The following is a 20,456-nucleotide window of genomic DNA, read 5'->3' as shown; positions in this document are numbered from 1 at the left end:
TGCTTGTTTATCTTCATTCCCCTCTAAAGAACCACTAAAATAGGAGTAAGAACATAAAAGACAGAAGCCCACAAAGACAATGAAAATGAGAGATGAAACGGATGGGCAAGCAGTAACTGAGTTAGAGTAAAGAAAGCTAACACCCAAGTGCCTGCAGAAAAGAGCGCTAAGAACCAGCTGGCTCACACTGCCAGGACTGCTCAGGAGCTGGAGGCTTCAGGCTATAGGACAGGGAAAGGAGAGAGGGACTGGAGAACCAAAAGCAGAACCAAACCAAACAAGAACCACCTGAAGGAACTAAGGAGAGCAGTTTAAGAGCGCCCCACAGAGCTGGCATCTCCACCTCTCCTCCTCCTGCCTGGAGGGTGGGTGCTTAGAGAGATTGCTTCTGAGGAGCCCAGGCCTGGGACAAGAGGCAGAGCAGAGAGTAAGTGAGAGGGGCTGTGCTCTGAACAGGATGTGAAGGCCTGTCCCCCTACTCAGCACTCACACTGCTTGGCTTTTAGTCTTCAGTGACTAGCCACAGGATTCTTCTCAGGAGGAAATGACCAGCCCAAGAAACAGCAAACAAACAAATAACAACAACAAAACCTTGGAGATAGTGACACTCAGGGCACCCTCCAACAAAAGGACCTGGGCTCCACCTGATGTCCCTCCAGTGAACCCCATCGCCACCCACCTGAACGGAGATTCCGACACTCTAATACTAACAGCGAGCCCAGGAGCATCAGGCACCAGAGGAAACCTCAAAGACAGAGACCAACATGATCAAAAGAAAGAAAAAGGAAAGGAGGTTAGCACAGAGAAGAGAAAAAAAACCTGGATTTAACATTCTCGGAGAGGTAAAGGAAGACAATGTAAAGAACAAAGACCAAGAAAGAACTCTTGGAAATTAAAATAATAACTGAAATGGAGAAATCTGATAGCAAGGTTGGAAGTTAAAGAAAACTCCCAGAATGCAAAACAGAAAGAGAATCCATATAGGATATTCACCTAACAGTAGCTCCACAAAGCATGAGAAGAGGAAATAAAGGAGGGGGGGAAATATTGAAGACATAATGCAGAAAAATTTACTCAAACTAAAGCACACAGATTTTCACACCCACCACAACCATCACCACCACACCAAGAAAAAAATAAAATAATAAAATAAAATACAGATTTTCAGACTGAAATGGTATTCCAAGGTGCTAAAAATTATTTTGTAACTTAATTGGAATGTTGATCGCATGGGCATATATATTTGTAAACTTATTTGAGCTTTTCACTTTATCCCCTTTACTATACATACTTTAAAGTTCCATATAAGAAAATGAGGTTCTGGCTGGGTAGCTTAGTTGGTTAGAGCATCATCCCAATGCACCATGGTTGCGGGTTCAATCTTCAGTCAGGGCACATACAAGAAACAACCAAAGAATGCACAAACAAGTGGAACAACAAATTCGTGTTTCTGTCTGTCTGTCTCTGTTTCTCTCTTTATCAAATCAATTTTTAAAAAAAGAAAGAAAGAAAATGAAATGGTGAACTTCAAGCTCACGTTGAAAATAATATGGCTGTACACATAACAGGAACACTTACATAATCCCATTTACATAATATCCATTTACATAACCCCATTCTCTGCTAGAATGCTACATGCTACATCCACATTAGTGAACGTTGAGAATTCTAATATTCGAGACACAGATAGTCCAGGACATCTGAGAGTATTTTATGAAATGTTGACACAGCGACATGATGTATGCTATAATTTTTTAAAGATTTTATTTATTTATTTGAGAGAGGAGAAAGGAGGGAAGAAAGAAAGAGAAACATTGATGTGCACAAGAAATACTGATCAGTTGCCTCTCACACATCCCCAAATGTTTGGCCCACAACCCGGGCATGTGCCCCAACTGGGAGTTGAAGCAGTGAATTTTGGTTCACAGGCTAGTGCTCAATCCATTGAGCCACACCAGCCAGGGTGTAAGTTATGATTCTATTGTTTAGATAAAACAAGTAATAAAGTAAAGAAAGTGGGGAGCCTGTAAATGCCCACACATGAATAAAAACAGCCACACACAAAAGTAATCACAATGAAAATTTCACACCCACTGGAAATAAAGAATACTAGAGACAAAGAGAGGATTTGAAAGCTTCCAAGAGAGAAACAGATCACACACAGAGTCTGGAATCAGAATGGCATAAAACCTCAACAATAACTTAGAAAAGGAACGCCCAAATACAATTCAACCCAACAACGGTTACATGACTACATTAGAAGAGAGGGGGAGGGCAAGTACATACAAAAGGGACCCAGAGCAAAGTACAAGTGCTAAATCTTCATCTTCTGTTGTAATACGTCAATTTGTAATGTCTACAACAGACAAATCAAGATAGAGCAATATATGTACACTACTTGGAAAACTGGAGGCAATCTAAAAGAAACAGCTAAAAACGTCTCAAGTAGTTGCTACTGGTAAATAGGATCAGGAGTAGTGAAACGGTGAGGTTGGATTCTACTGTCCGACAATATAAGCCTTGTAATGCCAGTTGTCTTTTTAAACTCAATTTTTTAAAAAAGCTTAAAAACTGGATAGGAGATTAATAACACATACCACTGAACTGTACGCTTTAAGTGGGTGAATTGTATGGTATGGGAATTATAGCTCAATGAAGCTGTTTTTAATAAAGTGAGTAAGGCCCTGGTCAGTGTGGCTCAGTTGGCTGGAGCACTGTCCCATAAACTGAAAGGTCATGGGTTCATTTCCCAGTCCGGGCACACGCCCAGATTGTGGGTTTGGTCCCTGTAGGGCATGTATGATAGGCAACCAACTGACGTCTCTCTCTCCCATCAATGTTCCTCTCTCACATCAACCTTGTTCTCCCTGTCTCTCTCCCTCCCTCTGAAATCAATAATGTCCTCAGATGAGGATTAAAAAAAATTATTTAAGTAAGTAGAGAGGGGGCAGAAAAGAGACATACCAATTTTTCCTTTCCTATGCACCCAATGTGACACAGGAAAATGGTACTGATCACTGTCGCTGGGAAGGGAAGTCAGAGGGAAGAGGGAAAATTTTTCATTGCATTTTCTTTTTAATTATTTAAATGTTTGCTATGTGCTTTTTTAAGGTAAATTAAAACATGATTTCAAAATAAAATAATGAGGTTAACAGAAAATACTTCATCAATCTATAAATGGGCTCATAACCAAGTTAACAAAAATACAGCCGTATTTGAGAGGTAGGGTGTTAATCCAGAGAGCTATGAAAAAAAGAGAAGAGCCCACAAAAGAGCCCACAAAATGCTCCCACACTGGCACGATGTTAGGGTAATTAGCAAATTCAGGGAATCTTACATTTTTTGAGCCAGAATACACTACAGAAATTAGGTAGTCCAATTTATTCACAATGAAATCGAATTCCTTCATGAGAAAGCCAAGTCCAAAGAGGTCAATGTCCAAGGGATCAATCAATGGCTCTGCCAAATGAGAGCCAAGATCCCTTTCACATGTCAGCCCAGACCAGCCGGCATCCTTGTAAAGAGTGCATGCGGTAAAGAGAAAACTGTAACTTCAAGACCAAACTGCCAGTCACTAAAATTTCAAAGGAATTTGCCCTGGCTGGTGTAGCTCAGTGGATTGAGCATGAGCCTGTGAACCAGAGGATCACAATTCGATTCCCAGTCAGGGCACATGACTGGGTTGCCTGCCAGTTCCCAGCAGGGGACACACCAGAGGCAACCATACATTGATATTTCTCTCCCTCTCTCCTTCCCTTCCCCTCTAAAGATAAATAAATAAAATCTTTTTTAAAAAATTTTTTTTAATTTTTTTCAAAGGAATTTTATTGCTCACCTATCAGGGCAAAGACAAAAATAACAGCAAATAATCCCTAGAAGTATCCCTGAGATCACTAGGGTAGCAGAACTCAACCCTATGACCGTAACCCTTAAATGTAAGAGTATTTTCCAATTTCCCAGAAACCTCTTAATTTGCTATTTGTTCCCAGCAATCATGACAGACAAATAGCAAACGCACTTACCCAGAAAGCACTGCATACTGCCCCAGACAGTCCACGGACATTGCAGTGGCCTGTGAGAGAGAAAACAGATTCAGTTCTGCTAGCGAGGCAGGCACAGGCTGGAGGTGACAGGCAGGTAGTCCGTCGTGGTTGGGTCCTCCTCTTCCCATGGCCATGGTAGTTCCAGCTTCCAGGTATCATCAGTTCTCAACAGTGGATACTTCTACCCCTTTCTAGGTTTCATCCAAATGTCACATTTAAGCCCTGGCCAGGAAGCTCAGTTGGTGAGAACGCTGTCCCAACGCACCAAGGTTACACGCTGTCCCAACGCACCAAGGTTACAGGTTCAATCCTCAGTCTGGACACATGTAAGAATCAACCCATGAACGCATAAATAAGTAGAACAACAAATTGATGTTTTGATCTCTCCCAATCTCTCCCTCAATCTCTCCCTCTCTTTCACTTCTTTCTCTCTCCCTTCCTCTCTCTCCCTAAAAAAAAAAATCAATCAATAAAATTGTTTTAAAAATGAAAATTTTTAAATTTTAAAAGGTGTAAGATAGAAACTAGAATTTCATAGAATAATCAAATTGCCAGTTAAACATATGAAAAGATATTGATCTTTAACAGTATCAGGGAAATACAAACTAAAGCAAATATGATAGACCACTTCATAGGCACTAGATAAGTGGAAATCTGTTAGATGTAAGGAGAAGAACTTGATGTGGACAGAAATTTTTGTCTGTTTTGTGCATGGTTTATCGAAATCCTTTCAGGCTGCTAAAACAAAATATCATAGACTTGGTGGTTTATAAACTACAGAAATTTACTTCTCACATTCATGGAGGTTGGGAAGTCCAAGATCAAGGTGCTGGCAGATTTGGTGTCTGGTGAGGACTCTCTTCCTAGACTGCCTGCCTGTAACCCTACAGGGCAGAAGGGCAGGGAGCTTTCTCCTGGCAAAGAGCACTAATCCCGCTCAGGAGGGCTCCACCCTCTTGACCCTCCCACAGGCCCCACCTCCTAATCCAAAACCTTGGGGTTTAGGTTTCAACATCTGATTTGTGGGGGCATACAGAGCACAGAGCACTGCACTGCTATACCCACAGTAGGTCCCAGGGATCTATTATACAATTGACTCTCAATAAAGAACTGCTGAAAGGATGAGAAATTTAAATATGTGGTAACCCCAAGTGTTGATTAGGATACGGCCCAACAGGAATTTCTGAAGCACTGCTACAGGGAGTACCAAATCTCAACCACTTTGGAAAACAACGTGGCATTTGCTAATAAGGCTGACGAATATGCATATCCCACTGGCCAGCAATTCTACCCCTATGTAAATACCATGGTTACTTATCACCACCTACAAAAAACAAAACACTGGAAACAACCAAGTGTTTCATGGACCGAGGGATGAATTGACTGCGGCACATTCATACAAAGGAACCGGACATCATAGCAAAATTAGTAAGCCAAAATTTTGAAGTCAAAACTATCAAAATAAAACAAAATGTCATTTACATTTACATATGTGCAGTAAAAAAGCAAAGAAATAATCCAAAATACAGGGCAGTCACTTCCTCTAAAGGCATTAAGATAGAGACATGTTCTGGAGAAAATGTATTCATGCTTTAAAGAATAACTAAAATGGCCTATTCCTTAAGGTGTGTGGAAGGTACATTTTATTATTTTTCTTTACATAGTATAATATCACTGATATATTCCATAATAGATCATTTTTATGGGCAAACATTTTAAAATATTTAAAATGCCTTATAAAGACTAGACCACAATATGCCCTGGCTGGTGTAGCTCAGTGGACTGAGTGCAGGCCTGCAAACCAGAGGATTGCGGTTCGATTCCCAGTCAGGGCACATACCTGGGTTGCGGGCAGGTTCCCATTGTATTTAGTTGTCACATTTCCTCTCACTCCGCTTGGCCGTGATCATTTCTCAGACTTTCTTTGTCTTTCATGATCTTGACCATCCATAGAATGTCCCTCAGTTGGGATTTGTCTTATGTCTTTCTCATGATCAGACTGGGATTATGGTTTTTTATTTAGAGGAATACCCCAGGGTTTACAAGGTGTTCTCATCACATCATATCAGGTGCCATGCTGTGAACCTGTCGCACCACTGCTGATGTTGGCCCCATCAGGGCTTGCCAGGTTTCCCTACTGTAAACATACTCTTTTCACCCTTTTCTGGACTACTGAGTAGCTCCCACCCCCTCATCAGCAGTTTCACTTAATACAGTTTCAGTTATCTGTGGTCAAGTGGGGGCCATAAATATTAGCCAGAAGGTTCCAGAAGTAAACAATATATAAGTTTTACAGTTTGTGCCTTTCTGAATAGCATGTTTAAATTTTGCACTGTCCCTCTCCATCTTGCCTGGGGCGTGAATCATTCCTTGTTCAGCGTATTCAGGCTGGATATGCTACCTGCCTGTTAGTCATTTAGTAGCAATTGTTATCCGACTGTGGAGTATCACAGTGCCTATTTTCAAGTAACCCTTATGGTAGCATTAGGCCACTATAAATGCTAGGTCGTTTACCTCATTCCATCTCGTCGTGTAGACATTGTAGCATCCCATAGAAGATGAGTACAGTACAGTAAGATATTTTGTGAGAGACCACATTCACGTAACTTTGATTAAAGTGTATTGTAATAATTGTTCTTTTTTATTATTAGTGTTGTAATCTCTTACTATGCCTAATTTAGAAATTAAGTATTTTGTCATAGGTATGTGTGTATAAGGAAAAGCATAGTATGTAGAGGGTTTGTACTACACATAGTTTCAGTCATGCACTGGCGATCTAGAACATTCACCTCCCCATGGATAAGTAGGGGACAGCTATACTCTTAGGAAAATACTCTCTGTATACAGCCCATACTTAAGGAGACGGGAGTTATTCTCCCCAATTTATTTATTTATTGAATTATTTGTTTATATCAGTATGAACTCCTAGATATTTATTTTATGCTTTGCATTGTAATCTCATTATTTTGTTGCCCAAATTGTTCTACCTTTCACCGCTGGGATCGCTTTCAGGTGGTTCTTTGGCATAACCCCATGTTTTGTTTTGTTTTTTAATTTTTAAAATACTTTCTGGTACTATAAGATGCTCAACTCTCATTATGTTTCTTGCCCCAGGCCTTAAATTAGCCATTTCTCCAAGGAGCTCTATTTTTTTCAGTTGGAGAATTATATTAGAAACCAAGACCTGGTACTAGATGCGCTCATAGCTTTGGGGGTGTCATTGCCTCTAGGCCCCCTCAACTGATAAAATAAGAAATATACATGGGTGTACTAACCCATGTATATACATATATCTAAATATTTCTGTATGTAGCCATCTTTACCTGTATTTATACTTATATTTTACCTGTATATATATATCTCTTTTATCTGCATACTTTGTCTGTATATATACCTTATGTGCATATATGAGTTTATACTTATATTTTTAACCCTAATCCATTTTCACACAGGTCATACTGACCCCTACCCTTTGCTTATCATTAACTTCCCACTTTAACAGAAATCTGGCTCCTGCCATCTTTTATCCATTTACTTAATTGTTCAATTCCGGTTTCAGAATTGTTATCTTGTACCCTTGAAGGAAACTAGTTTATCAGCTAGAGTACTGTGCTTATATACAGTTTCTTTTCTCTTTAGTCTTACAGATTCTACTAACGCTTTCACCATTTTTTAAATTTATTTTTTAGATTTTATTTATCTTTAGAAGGGAAGGGAAAGAGAGACGGAGAGAAATATCAATGTATGGTTGCTTCTCGAGTGTCCCCTGCTGGGAACTAGCCCCTGCTGGGGACTGGCTTGCAACCCAGGCATGTGCCCTGACTGGGAATTGAACCATGATCCTTTGGTTTGCAGGACAAAGCTCAATCCACTGAGCTACACCACCCAGGGCCACTTTCACCATTTTTAAGCAAGCTTTCTCATTTCTCTATATTGTGGTCTAGTCTTTTTTTTAATTTGATAAATTATTTTTTAAAAGATTTATTTATTTATTTATCTTTAGAGGGAAGGAGAGGGGGAGAGAAATATACATATCAATGTATGGTTGCCTCTTGTGGGTCCCCTGCGGAGTGAGAGGAAACATGACAACTAAATACAATGTCGTGTTCTGCACGGAGTCCCCAAACAGGGAAAAGGACACTAGGTAAGAACTAAGAAGTGCTCAGTAAAGTATGGATTTTAATCAAGGACGATCTATCAATACTGATTAATTGCAGAAAATATACCATACGAGGTAAGATGTTACTAATAGGGGAAACTGAGTACAGGTGTACAGAAATCCTCTGTACTGTGCTCCCAAGTTTTCTATAGAGCTAAAACTATTCTAAAATAAAAATTAATTTGAAGACCATGAAAATCTGAACTTTTTTCTAATTACTCTTATTAATCAATATAATTGATTTTTAAATTTTTAAAAAAAGATTTTATTGTCCTGGCTGGTGTGTCTCAGCAGATTGAGTGCCAGCCAGTGAACCAAAACTTTGCTGGTTGCATTCCCAGTCAGGGCACCCACCTGCCTGGGTTGTGGACCAGGTCCCCAGTTGGGGGTGCGTGAGAGGCAACCCACACATCGGTGTTTCTCTCCCTCTCTATCTTCCTCTCCTCTCTCTAGAAATAAATAAGTAAAATCTTTTCAAAAAATTTTTATTTATTTTTATAGAGAAGAGAAGGAGGAGAGGGAGAGAAACATCAATATGCAAGAGATATACAGTACATTGAATGGTTGCCTCTCGCAAGCTCCTAACTGGAAATACCTGGCCCCACAACCCAGGCATATGCCCTGATTGGGAACTGAACTGGTGGCCTTTGATGCACAGGCCGCACTCAATCCACAGCAACCAAAGCCAGGGCCAATTTTTAAAAATTTTGTATTTATCAATTTTATTGTTTTAAATATACTTTATTGATTATGCTATTATAGTTGTCCCATTCCGCCCCTTCACTCCCCTCCTCCCTGCACACCCCCTCCCACCCACATTCCCCTCCTTTAGTTCACGTCCATGGGTCATACATATAAGTTCTTTGGCTTCTACATTTCCCATACTATTCTTGCCCTCTCCCTGTCTATTTTCTACCTACCATCTATGCTACTTATTCTTTGTACTTTTTCCCCCCCCTCTCATCCTCCCACTCCCCTGTTGCTAACCCTCCGTGTGATCTCCATTTCTGTGGTTCTGTTCCTGTTCTAGTTGTTATCTTAATTTGTTTTTGTTTTAGGTGTGGTTGTTAATAACTGTGAGTTTGCTGTCATTTTACTGTTCATATTTTTTATCTTCTTTTTCTTAGATAAGTCCCTTTAACATTTCATATAATAAGGACTTAGTTAAAAGTGAACTCCTTTAACTTGACCTTATCTGAGAAGCACTTTATCTGCCCTTCCATTCTAAATGAAAGCTTTGCTGGATAGAGCAATTTTGGCTGTAGGTCCTTGCCTTTCATGACTTGGAATACTTCTTTTCAGCCCCTTCTTGCCTGTAAGGTCTCTTTTGAGAAATCCGCTGACAATCTTATGGGAACTCCTTTGTAAGTAACTGTCTCCTTTTCTCTTGCTGCTTCTAGGATTCTCTCTTTAACTTTAATTTTGGGTAACGTAATTATGATGTGCCTTGGTGTATTCCTCCTTGGGTCCAACTTCTTTGAGATTCTCTGAGCTTCCTGGACTTCCTGGAAGTCTATTTCCTTTGCCAGATTAGGGAATTTCTCCTTTATTATTTGTTCAAATAAGTTTCCACTCGTGGCTGTTTCTTTTCCCCTTCTGGTACCCCTAGAATTCGGATGTTGGAACATTTAAAGATGTCCTGGAGGTTCCTAAGCCTCTCATTTTTTTGAATTCTTCTTTCTTCATTCTTTTCTGGTTGGGTGTTTCTTTCTTCCTTCTGGTCCACACTGTTGATTTGAGTCCCATTTTCCTTCCTATCACTATTGGTTCCCTGTGCATTTTCCTTTATTTCACTTAGCATAGCCTTCATTTTTCCATCTAATTTACAACCAAACACAACCAATTCTGAGAGCATCCTGATTGCCAGTGTTTTGAACTGTGCATCTGATAAGCTATCTCATTGCTTAGTTGTATTTTTTCTGGAGCTTTGATCTGTTCTTTCATTTGGGCCATTTTTTTTTGTCTTGTCGCACCTGTTAAGTAGTGAGGGGCAGAGCCTTAGATGTTCATCTGGGCAGGTAACTCACATCACTGTGCTGTGATGCTGTATGTGGGGCAGGGGTCCAAGAGGGAACAATGGCGCTCGCTCCACTCTCTGGTGGATTTCAGTCACTTCCCCCACTTCCCACCAGCAAATTGGGCCCTTCTGGTGCTGACTCCTGTGTGGGTGGGCTTGTGTACATTCTTGGGGCCTGTGAGTCTCTCCAGCAAACTTTCCTGTGAGGCTGGGAGTTTCTCCCGCTGCCGCCTCAACCCCCACAGAGGTTTTCAATCAGAGGTTTGAGGCTTTATTTCCCCTCCCTGGGGCCCTGCATCATGTAGTCCATCCCACTCCCCAGTTGTTTCTCCCGGTTTATCTGCGCACAAATGTGGAGCTACCCGCTCCACCACCTGCTGCCTTGCCAGCCAGCTGCAGACTTTCACACCCCGCTCCACAATCCGCCGCCTTGTTGGGTCCTCCAGCCACCACCTTGCCACAAGTCCACTCTGCCTGGCTGCCTAACTCCACCCCTCCTGCTGGTCTGGATGAGTGTGTCTTCTTTAATTCCTTGGTTGTCAGACTTCCTTACAGTTTAGTTTTCTGTCGGTTCCAGTTGTTTTTTGTTTTTAAATTGTTGTCATCCTTCTTTTGGTTGTGGGAGGAGGCACAGTGTGTCTACCTACACCTCCATCTTGTCTAGAAGTCCCTAAATTTTGTACTTATGAATTTTAAAGAGAAAAAAGAAGGGGAGCAAGAGAGAGGGATCAATTTGTGTTCTGCTTATTTATGCATTCATTGGTTGCTTTTTTTTTTATTTTAGAGAGAAAGGGGAAGGAAGGAGGTTGGAGGAAGAGAGAGAGAAACATCAATTGATTGTTCCACTTATTTATACACTCACTGGTTACTTCTTGTATGTGCCCTAATCAGGGATTGAGCCCATAACCTTGATGTACAGGGATGACGCCCTGGCCAACAGAGCTACCTGGCCAGGGCTTTTAATTTAACTGACTTTTAAAATTTATTCATCTGACTGGTGTAGTTCAGTGGACTGAGCACCAGCCTACGAACCAAAGGGTGACCAGTTCGATTCCCAGGCAGGGCACGTATCTGTATCATGAGCCAGGTCCCCAGTGAGGGGCACGTGAGAGGTAGCCACACATTGATGTTTCTCTTCCTCCCTTCCCCATGTCTAAAAATGAATAAATAAAATCTTTTTAAAAAATTAAAAATTTAACCATTCAACAAACATTTGTTGAGTGTTATTGTATACCAAGCGCTATTCTAGGCACTAAGGTTACGGCAGTCAACAAAACAGTCTTCACCCTCGGGGAACTTACACTACAGTAAGGGAGAAAGATGAAAATAAACAAATAGTGAGTGAGGGGAAAGTGGTACAAGATGTGATCTGAGAAGGAGGCAGAGACCAGCACACAAAACAATCTAAAATAAGGAACTCATATTCTATTCTAGGTGCAACAGGAAGCTACTGAAGGATTTTCACCAAAGAAGAGATACAAAGAAATCTGTTTTAAAAAAATCACCTTGAGCCCTGGCTGGTGCAGCGGGCCAGTTCCCGGTGGGGGACACAAGAGAGGCAACCATACATTGATATTTCTCTCCCTCTCTCCTTCCCTTACCCTCTAAAGATAAATAAATAAAATCTTTAAAAAAATCACCTTGAAGAAAACCCCAAAAAAAAGAACAGAAAAAAAATCGCCTTGATTATTTATCACAGCTTTACTCATAATTACCCAAAAGTGAAAACTACTTAAATGCCCATAAACAGGTGAATGTAATTACAAATTGTGATCTATACAATGGAATACTACTGGGCAGTGAAAAGGAATGGACTAACAGATATGTTCAACAACATGAATGAATCTCAAAAGCACAGGTTCAGTGAAAGAAATCAGACTCAAAAGGTGACACACTGCGTTACAGAAATCACATCAGCCTCTGCCAGAGGATGGGAGTGAGGGAAGAAGGCTGGCTACACAGGGGCACAAAGGAGTGTTTTAGAGTAATGGAAATGTTCTGCATTTTAATCATGGCGGTAGCTATAGGGCTACATACATTTGTCAAAATTCAACCAATTATACACACAAAAGGGTAAATTTTATTGTACATTAATTATACCTCAATAAACCTGGAGTTTTTTAAAAATCATTCTATGTGGAGGGTATACTGGAAGGGGGCAAAAAGCTGGGGTGCAGGGCGATAAGGCCCAGAGTATGTCCAGCTACTCTGTTTTTTAAAGTATTTTTATTGATTATACTATTAGTTTTCCCAATTTTTCCCCATTTATCCCCCCTCCACCCTGCTCCCACACCCTCCAGCATTCCCTACCCTTAGTTCATGTCCATGGGTTGTACATGTAAGTTCTTCGAGTCCTTTGTTTCCTATACCATTTTTTTATCTTTCCCTGTCTACTTTATGCCTACTATTTATGCTTGTTCTTCCCCGTACCTTGTCTCCCAATTCCTCCCTTCCCCCTCCCCACTGAACTCCCTCTGTGTGATGTCCATTTCTCTGATTTTGTTTCTGTTCTGGCTGTTTGATTAGTTTTTGTTTTCATCATTTTTCTTTTCTTTTAGGTTCATTTGTTGATAGTTATGAGTTGGTTGTCATTTTATTTTTCATATTTTTTATCCTCTTTTTTCTCAGATAAGTCCCTTTAAAGTTTTATATAGTAAGGGCTTGGTAATGATGAACTCCTTAAACTTGACCTTATCTGGGAAGCACTTTATCTGCCCTTCCATTCTAAATAAAAGCTTTGCTGGATAGAGCAATCTTGGATGTAGGTCCCTGCCTTTCACATCTTCAAATACTTCTTTCCAGCCCCTTCTTGCCTGTAAGGTTTCTTTTGAGAAATCAGCTGATAGCCTTATGAGAATTCCTTTCTAGGTAATTGTCTCCTTTTCTCCTCCTGCTCTTAGGATTTTCTCTTCGTGTTTATTCTTTGGTAACTTAATGATGACGTGCCTTGGTGTATTCCTTTGTGTCCAACTTCTTTGGGACTCTCTGGGCTTCCCGGACTTCCTAGAAGTCTATTTTCTTCACCAGATTGGAAGTTTTCCTTCATTATTTGTTCAAATAAGTTTTCAATTTCTTCCTGTTGCTTTTCTCCTTCTGGCACCCCTGTAATTTGGATATTGGAACGTTTCAGGTTGTCCCAGAGAATCCTCAGCCTTTCTTCAGTTTTTTGGATTCTTGTTTCTTTGTTCTGATCAACTTGGATGTTTATTTCTTTCTTTTGTTCCAAATTGTTGCTTTGAATCCTGGTTTCCTTCTTGTCACTGCTGGTTCCCTAAATATTTTGCCTTCTCTCATTTTGGGTATCTTTCATTTGTTCTTCCATTTTTTAACCAAGCTCAATCAGCTCTGTGAGCATTTTGATTACCGGGGCTTTAAATTCTCCATCAATTAGGTTGGTAATCTCATCGCTTAGTTCTGAGGTTTTGCTCTGTTCTTTCATTTGGGCCATATTTTTTTGTCTTGGTGCACCTGATAAGTTGTAAAGGGCGGGGCCTTAGGTGCTGCCTGTGGGGGAGGGGCCAGAGAGGGAGCAAAGCAGCTTGCCTGCTCCTCCTAGCACACCGTCCAACAGATCCTTGAGTCAGACTGGAAGTATCTTCCACCGCAGCAACTCCAGCTGTAGCCCACAGTCAGTTCTGAGTCTCAGTTTCCCCCTTCAGTCAGTCTCTCCTGCACAGCTCTGCCCCTCAGCCTCCTCATGGTGGTTTTTCTGAGTCTGCCCGCATCGTAGGGTCCAATTTACTGGTCTGGTTGTTCTTTTTTCTTTTTTTTTAGATTTTATTTACTAATTTATTTATCTTTAGAGGGGAAGGAGAGAGGGAGAGAAACATCAATGTATGGTTGCCTTTCATGCATCCCCTGCTGGGAGTTGGCCTGCAGGGAACCAGCCTGCAACCCAGGCATGTACCCTGACTGGGACTCGAACCGCGATCCTCTGGTTCGCAGGCCTGTGCTCAATCCACTGAGCTACACCAGCCAGGGCTGATTTTTTTCTTTAATTTCTTGGTTGTTGGAGTTCCATGCAGTTTGACTTTCTGGTGATTCTGGTTGTTTATTGATTTGAGATTGGTCGTTATCCTCCTTTTGGTTGTGAGGGGAAGCAAAGGGTTTCTACCTACACCTCCATTTTGGCCAGAACCTCTATTCTTCCAGCTACTTTGGATATATAGAGTTTCAGCCATCTCACAGATGCTGAAGTAGAGACATTCAGCAGAGAGTTGCTATGACTCTAAAGTTCCTATCATCATCACAATAATCATATCCTGTAGTATTTTTGCACTTATTCTTGAGTTAGAGACCTGTTAGCTGCACATTCTGCCACCTTACCACTCTTTGCGAATTCAAACTACTCAATTTCTACTACATTTTCAAATACTACAGACAATAGCCATAAATGGTTCTTTAAATGGCAATTAATTTTTTTTAATTTAAAAGATTTTATTTATTTTTAGAGACAGAGGAAGGGAGGGAGAAAGAGCTGTAGGGAAACATTAATACCTGGTTGCCTCTCACATGCTCCCTACCAGAGACCTGGCCCACAACCAGGCATGTGCCCTGATTGGGAATCGAACTGGCGACTGTTTGGTTCACAGGCCAGCACTTAATCCACTGAGCCACACCACCAGGGCTAAAATTTATTTTAAAATACAGTATCTTAGTTGCACTAGCACCCTTGCAAGTGTTCAGTGGCCACATGTCCATCATTACAGAAAATTCTACTGGATGATGTTGCCTGAGAAGATTATCTCTAAGTTTTACAGTGTTACCACTCATTGATTCCAGGGACCACTTCAGAGTAGTTGCCAAGAAGCACAGGTTCTTCACTAATACAAGGCACTGTTTTATAAAGTGAATGATGCTTGTATAAACTGTTAAGAAAAAGAGTTTTACTTTTCAGGCTGGGGTTTTCACTAAAACACCTAAAAGTGTAAATTTTCTTAAATGATTTCTAAAAGAAGAGTGTTTGAAAAGTTTATTGTTTGACCTTTTTTTTTTTCAGAAAGACAATATTAAGAGTTTCAACTTTTTGTTTCTACATAAATGAAACAGCTAATAAAATGGTTCCCACCCTCTCCTAATTAGCACCAAATTCAACCACAAAACCATGCTAATTTATGCTAAGATGTACCCTTCCAAATGAATACAAAAATCAAAAAGAACAGAAACTCCCACAAGGCAGTTAAATTACCCAATTTACTTTGTCCTCTTTAACTCTGACAACTGCTGTTTTGGTTTACTTATCTGACACTACTTCATAGCATCCTAAAACATGTGTCAGCACCTTCTCTGCAGGTCTGTTCAATTATATTTCCATTGAGAAGTACAGGTGAGACTGGCTGGGTTTCTATGAGAATTAAAGGCTTTACAGATTAGTAGCTTCCAAATTAGCAGGCTCAGAGGTACCATATATGACTTTGTTCTTAGTCCCCACTGAAAGCAATTAACAAGGATAACAGGAATGTGGATCTTTTTCCCTAAGAGTCTGGCACCTCCCTTGGGAGAGCTGGCCTCCCAGAGACACCATGCTGACAGTACAAAGTGCTTCAGGGTCCTTTAATCAGAATGCTGTTACTCAAATTCTCTGTGGGAACTGTATCAGAGAGCACCACAGGGCAAACTGGTCAGTGAATCCACCACACACTGTCTTTATGGGAAAAACAGGATGGGGTCTTAGAAAGAAGAAAGCATATCACTTTGTTATAATTCAGATGTCTCTTCAGAATAAATCACATGAGAATCGACACAATGCCAGGCACAGTGTGCACCTTACAAAAGAGCTCAATAATCTTGTTGAATAAATGAGTAGAAAACCTGGCACACAAAAGGCATTCCAGAAATACCTGTTGAATAAAAAGAGAATCGCCCAGCATGCTCTCTTCTCAGAAGCATGCCTGCGCTTTTCCCTTCCTACTCTTCTTCCTCCAGGCTCGTTACCTTTTCCTTTCCCTCTCCTAGGCTCCAAGGGCCCTTCTTTTGCTTCTGTGACTTGTTTCTTGAGCCTACACAGCCCAGCTGGCTCACTTCTAGTACCTCTGTAACTTTCTAAATAAACTTTTTCTTATAATTTAAAAAATAAAGAAAAGAAAATCACCCAGTGTCTTAGGTGCTGGGGAAGGGGTGGCTGAGTAGAGTATGTATTGAGGAACAACTGTATAGGCTCATACAGTAGGAAGCAGGGCAGTGTAATGCGGCCAGCATAAGTCCTGGGGCCAGATGCCTGAGTTCATATCCCCAGGCCACCACACAATGGGAGGCCTTGGTCAGGTCACAGGATCAGCAAAACCAGCATCAGCTTTGCTGTTTGGAAAAAAGGGATAGCATCCACTTATCTTGGTTGATTCTTTCATGAATTAGAAAAAGAAAATGCAGATAAATGGCAGTACAGCATATGAAACGCAGGAAATAGAAAAATGGTAAAAATCCCTAGTAAGCGCTAACGTTCACTGAGGCTTACTATGTGCCTACCACTGTGTCACACATTCTAAATGTACGACCTCAAAATTCTCACGCCAACCCTCAGGTAGGTACGACTCACACCTTCTCACAGGCAAGAAAAAAGTTATGCACAGTGGGTGATGACAGGCCAGAGACTAAAGCCGAGATTCGAACCTGGGAAATATGTGCAGCGCACACTTCTATTCACTCACTATACAGTATTTTCCACTATTCTAGTATCAGCAACCACTTAAAGTTTAGCTGCTGAAACAGGCACTTTTCATTCAGTTCTCTATCAACTTCACCCTGAAATTTTGTGAGGCAGGGTTAAGTCCCATTGCCGAAGTTCAGAGAAGTTCTGCGACATGACCAAAGTCACTAGTACGGCCCCGGCCTCGAAGAGCAAACACTCCCTCACTCCCCACCCTGGCCTTGGGAAGAGCACCCCTGCCCACTCGCGCACCACCCCTGAGCTTCGGTGTCCCAAGGCAGACCCCACTCCCCGTACCCCGACACGTAAGCCCGAACCCCTGCTCGTGTCTGGCTCAATCACCAACAGCCATCAAGATTCCCCTCACACTCTCGGGTCAGATCACTCAGGGACACCCTCTTTTCCATTACCCCAACACCGAGGAGGCTGTGGGGGGTCACCCCGCCGCCCTGAGACAGACCCGGCAGCATGGGGGAGGGGAATCCGGGAGGGCGCATGCCCAGAAGGCTCCATTTGGTCTCCGGCCCACCTGTGAGTCTCGGAACTCCACCACCACGTTCTCGCTGCTCCATCGCGCCGCCATCTCCCGCTGGAGTCAGCCTGGCCCCCACGACTGCGCGTTCCTACCACCCAAACCCACGTTCCTGGCCTCTGCGGGCCCCACGCAGCCTGCTAGAGAACCCTGCCACGCCACGCCCCACCTCCATCGGACTACAAACCATTGGCTGACCCAAATACTGGCTCCGCCCCTCCTCCCCGTTCCTCCAATTGCGGCACCACGCCTACCCGAACAGGCACGCCCCTCCACTACCGTCACCCAGCTAAAGTCACCCAAACGGGAGATTGCGGTCACACGCCCCCCTAGGGCAAGATCTGCTGGGAGTTGTAGTCCAAGGTCGAGTTGCGCATGGGTAACCTGGGTAGAATAAGGTTTGGCGGGGGGGGGGGGGGGGGGGGGGGGGGGGGGGGGGGGGGGGGGGGGGGGGGGGCGGTGCGGGGGGCGTTGTCCTCTCAGTCTCCTCGCTCGTGTCCCGGGCAAGGTCTAGGATGTTTTCAAACCAAAACCCAACATTCTTACAAACCTGAAGTTACCTCTTCCCCTGACGTCTGCCATAAAGGCATTGAATGTGCGATTTACTGTACCATACAGTACAGCGGCACCTGCCAAAGTGTTTAGGGACCCCAGGGGATCTCCATGACCCTTTCAAGGCTTTTCCGGAGGCAAAACGGTTTTGATAATCATACTAAGACTTTATTTGACTTCTCACTTTCTCTCACCAGTGTACAGTGGAGCTTTCTAGAGGCTACACATTTGTAATAGATTGAATGGTAGAAGCAGATGTGAGAATCCAGAGGGTTGTTTTTTGTTTTGTTTTGTTTTTTAAGTTTTATAGGAGTTTATTTGAGTCAGACTGATGACATACACCAGGGAGAAAGATCTCAAATGCTTATCCAGTTTTTCTTAATTAAGCCAGATTTTAAAGAGATTTGCCAATTTTCCCGCTGAAATCTTTCTTTTTTAATTGACTGATGAGAGAGAGAGTGCAACATCAACTTGTTGTTCCAATTATTTATGTATTTGATTCTTGAATGTACCCTGACCAAGGATCAAACCTTCACCCTTGGAATATGGGGATGATGCTCTAACCAACTGAGCTATCCCACCAGGGCCCCACTGAAATGTTTTTGTTTTGGAAAATATAGTTCTTTTCCATTTATAAAATGTATTATTAATTTTAATATGCATTAATGTTTAAGTAAAATAATAAGTAAATGTTCTAAGTTCTGTTTTAATTTCTAATAATTACTATCTAAGTAGCCCACCTAAAAATTTGGCTGGAGTGGGGAAGAAGTCTTTAATAATTCTTTAGAGTGTAAAAGGTCCTGAGATCGAAAAGTTTGAGAATTGCCATGATAACATGATGAGTGGTGTGTTTTCTTCTCTTTTGCCCTCTCAAATACTGGCTTAACTGCTCAGCTTCAATTTTTTTATAGAACGAGGAAAAGACCTACTCCATTCATTCAGTTGTTGTACCAAGGTAAGTGAGCACATGACCTGGAATGTAAACAATACTGAAGTGTGAACTATTATTGTTGTTGTCAATATTATCACTATTTCTATGTGAAAGTCATAGAATGAATAGAGATAAAAAGGCTTTTCTTCCCAGCCCTGGCTGGTGTGGCTCAGTGGATTGAGCAACGGCCTGCAAACTGTAATGTTTCCAGTTCGATTCCCAGTCAGGCCACATGCTTGGGTTGTGGGCCAGGTCCCCAGTTGGGGCAAGCAAGAGGCAGCCAACTGATGTTTCTCTAACATGCCAATGTTTCTCTCCCTTTCTTTCTCCCTCCCTTCTCCTCTCTCTGAAAAAATAAAATCTTTTTAAAAAAGGGGCTTCTCTCCCCTTCTAGAGTGTTGGATGTATTGGAGTGTTGGGTATAATAGGAAAGACAGCCTTAGCAACAGTTAGGGTGACCAACCCATTCCAGGAAATCCTTCACTCAACACAAACTGCAAAATGAATTTGGTTTCATAAAAGACTTGCAAGCAATAAGTCAACAGAGGACAGAGTAAATGGAGGGCCTGAGAGGACCTGACATAGCATAAAGGTAACATGTAAGTTTTTCAGCATATTAGGATTTTGATAGAGTGCACTATCAAAAAAGTACTTCAGCATTAAAAGTGTGAACAAAGACCCTGAAGTGTGAAGAACAGGATGCATTTATGGGGAACATAAAGCAGTTCCTCAATTAATACTCATGGCATGGTGCTTCTTTCTTTCCTTCAAAATTCATCACAATTTGTAATTCAATATTTATTTGTTGATTTCATATTTTTAAGCTTCAGGAGGACAGGGACCAGGTCTGTCTTGTTCAGCCCTATATGGCAACTGCTTATACGAGGCACTCCATTAATATTTGTCCAATGAATGGATGTGGAAAACGTAGTCATGTATAAAGTCATGTCCCCAGAGTGCTGTATTCAACAAAATAATAAGGATGCCTTCCGTGGAACCAAAAAGTAATTTTAAAACTGTCCACAGTCTTTACTTGTAATTGTTTACACCCAGAAGGGCATATAGAATCACCAATCATTCCCGTTAAAATTTCTTTGCTTTGTTTCCCATCCATCTGTCAGTTAATCTCACAAACTACATTCCTTAAAAAAACTCTTCTGGCCCTGGCCTCCACCCTCCTGCATTGGCTTTCCTTTCAGTCTCCCAGTTTCCTCCGAATTCTCCAACACAAAAGGTCAAAGATTACTCTGAAAAACTGCAAGCCAGGTTCAAGAGCAGGAAGAAGGAAAGATAAAGAATACTTTCTGAAAAAAGAGAACTTCCGCCAAGATGGAGGCATAGGTGGAAACACTGTGCCTTCTCCCACAACCAAGTTTGAATACAACAAAGCTTTAGTAAACAAAGACACAGCCAAAGAATAGAAAATTGAACTATACGGAAGTCCGACAACAATGAACCATTCAACCTACCAGTAAGAAGGGTGGAGCCAGCAGCGGAGCAGGGTCTGGCGGGAAAGATCCCCCGACCCCAGGCACGCAGGCAGCCGGGGTAGCAGCGCGGACCCAGTGAGGGTGCA

General features: G+C 41.8%; 1 protein-coding gene across 4 annotated transcripts in view; it reads right to left on the bottom strand.

Annotated features, from left to right (window-relative positions):
• The window catches only part of WDR59 (WD repeat domain 59), a 78,523-nt gene extending 60,966 nt beyond the window's left edge, over positions 1-17,557 (bottom strand). For all 4 annotated transcript variants that reach the window (XM_037063628.1, XM_037063624.1, XM_037063626.1 and 1 more), the window contains exons 1-2: positions 17,395-17,557; positions 4,023-4,072 (exon numbers count right to left, since the gene is read on the bottom strand). In XM_037063628.1, the coding sequence (XP_036919523.1) occupies positions 4,023-4,072; positions 17,395-17,448 (104 nt within the window). In that variant the 5' untranslated portion in view covers positions 17,449-17,557. The remainder of the gene's footprint in view (positions 1-4,022; positions 4,073-17,394) is intronic.
• Positions 17,558-20,456: the final 2,899 nt, after the last annotated feature.

The sequence above is a fragment of the Sturnira hondurensis genome, unplaced genomic scaffold (assembly GCF_014824575.4).
Source record: "Sturnira hondurensis isolate 20B ecotype Veracruz unplaced genomic scaffold, ASM1482457v3 Scaffold0014745, whole genome shotgun sequence".
Taxonomy (NCBI): Eukaryota; Metazoa; Chordata; class Mammalia; order Chiroptera; family Phyllostomidae; genus Sturnira; species Sturnira hondurensis.
The sequence above is the reverse complement of the archived record's forward strand: the minus strand, read 5'-3'. Positions and strand labels throughout refer to the sequence as shown.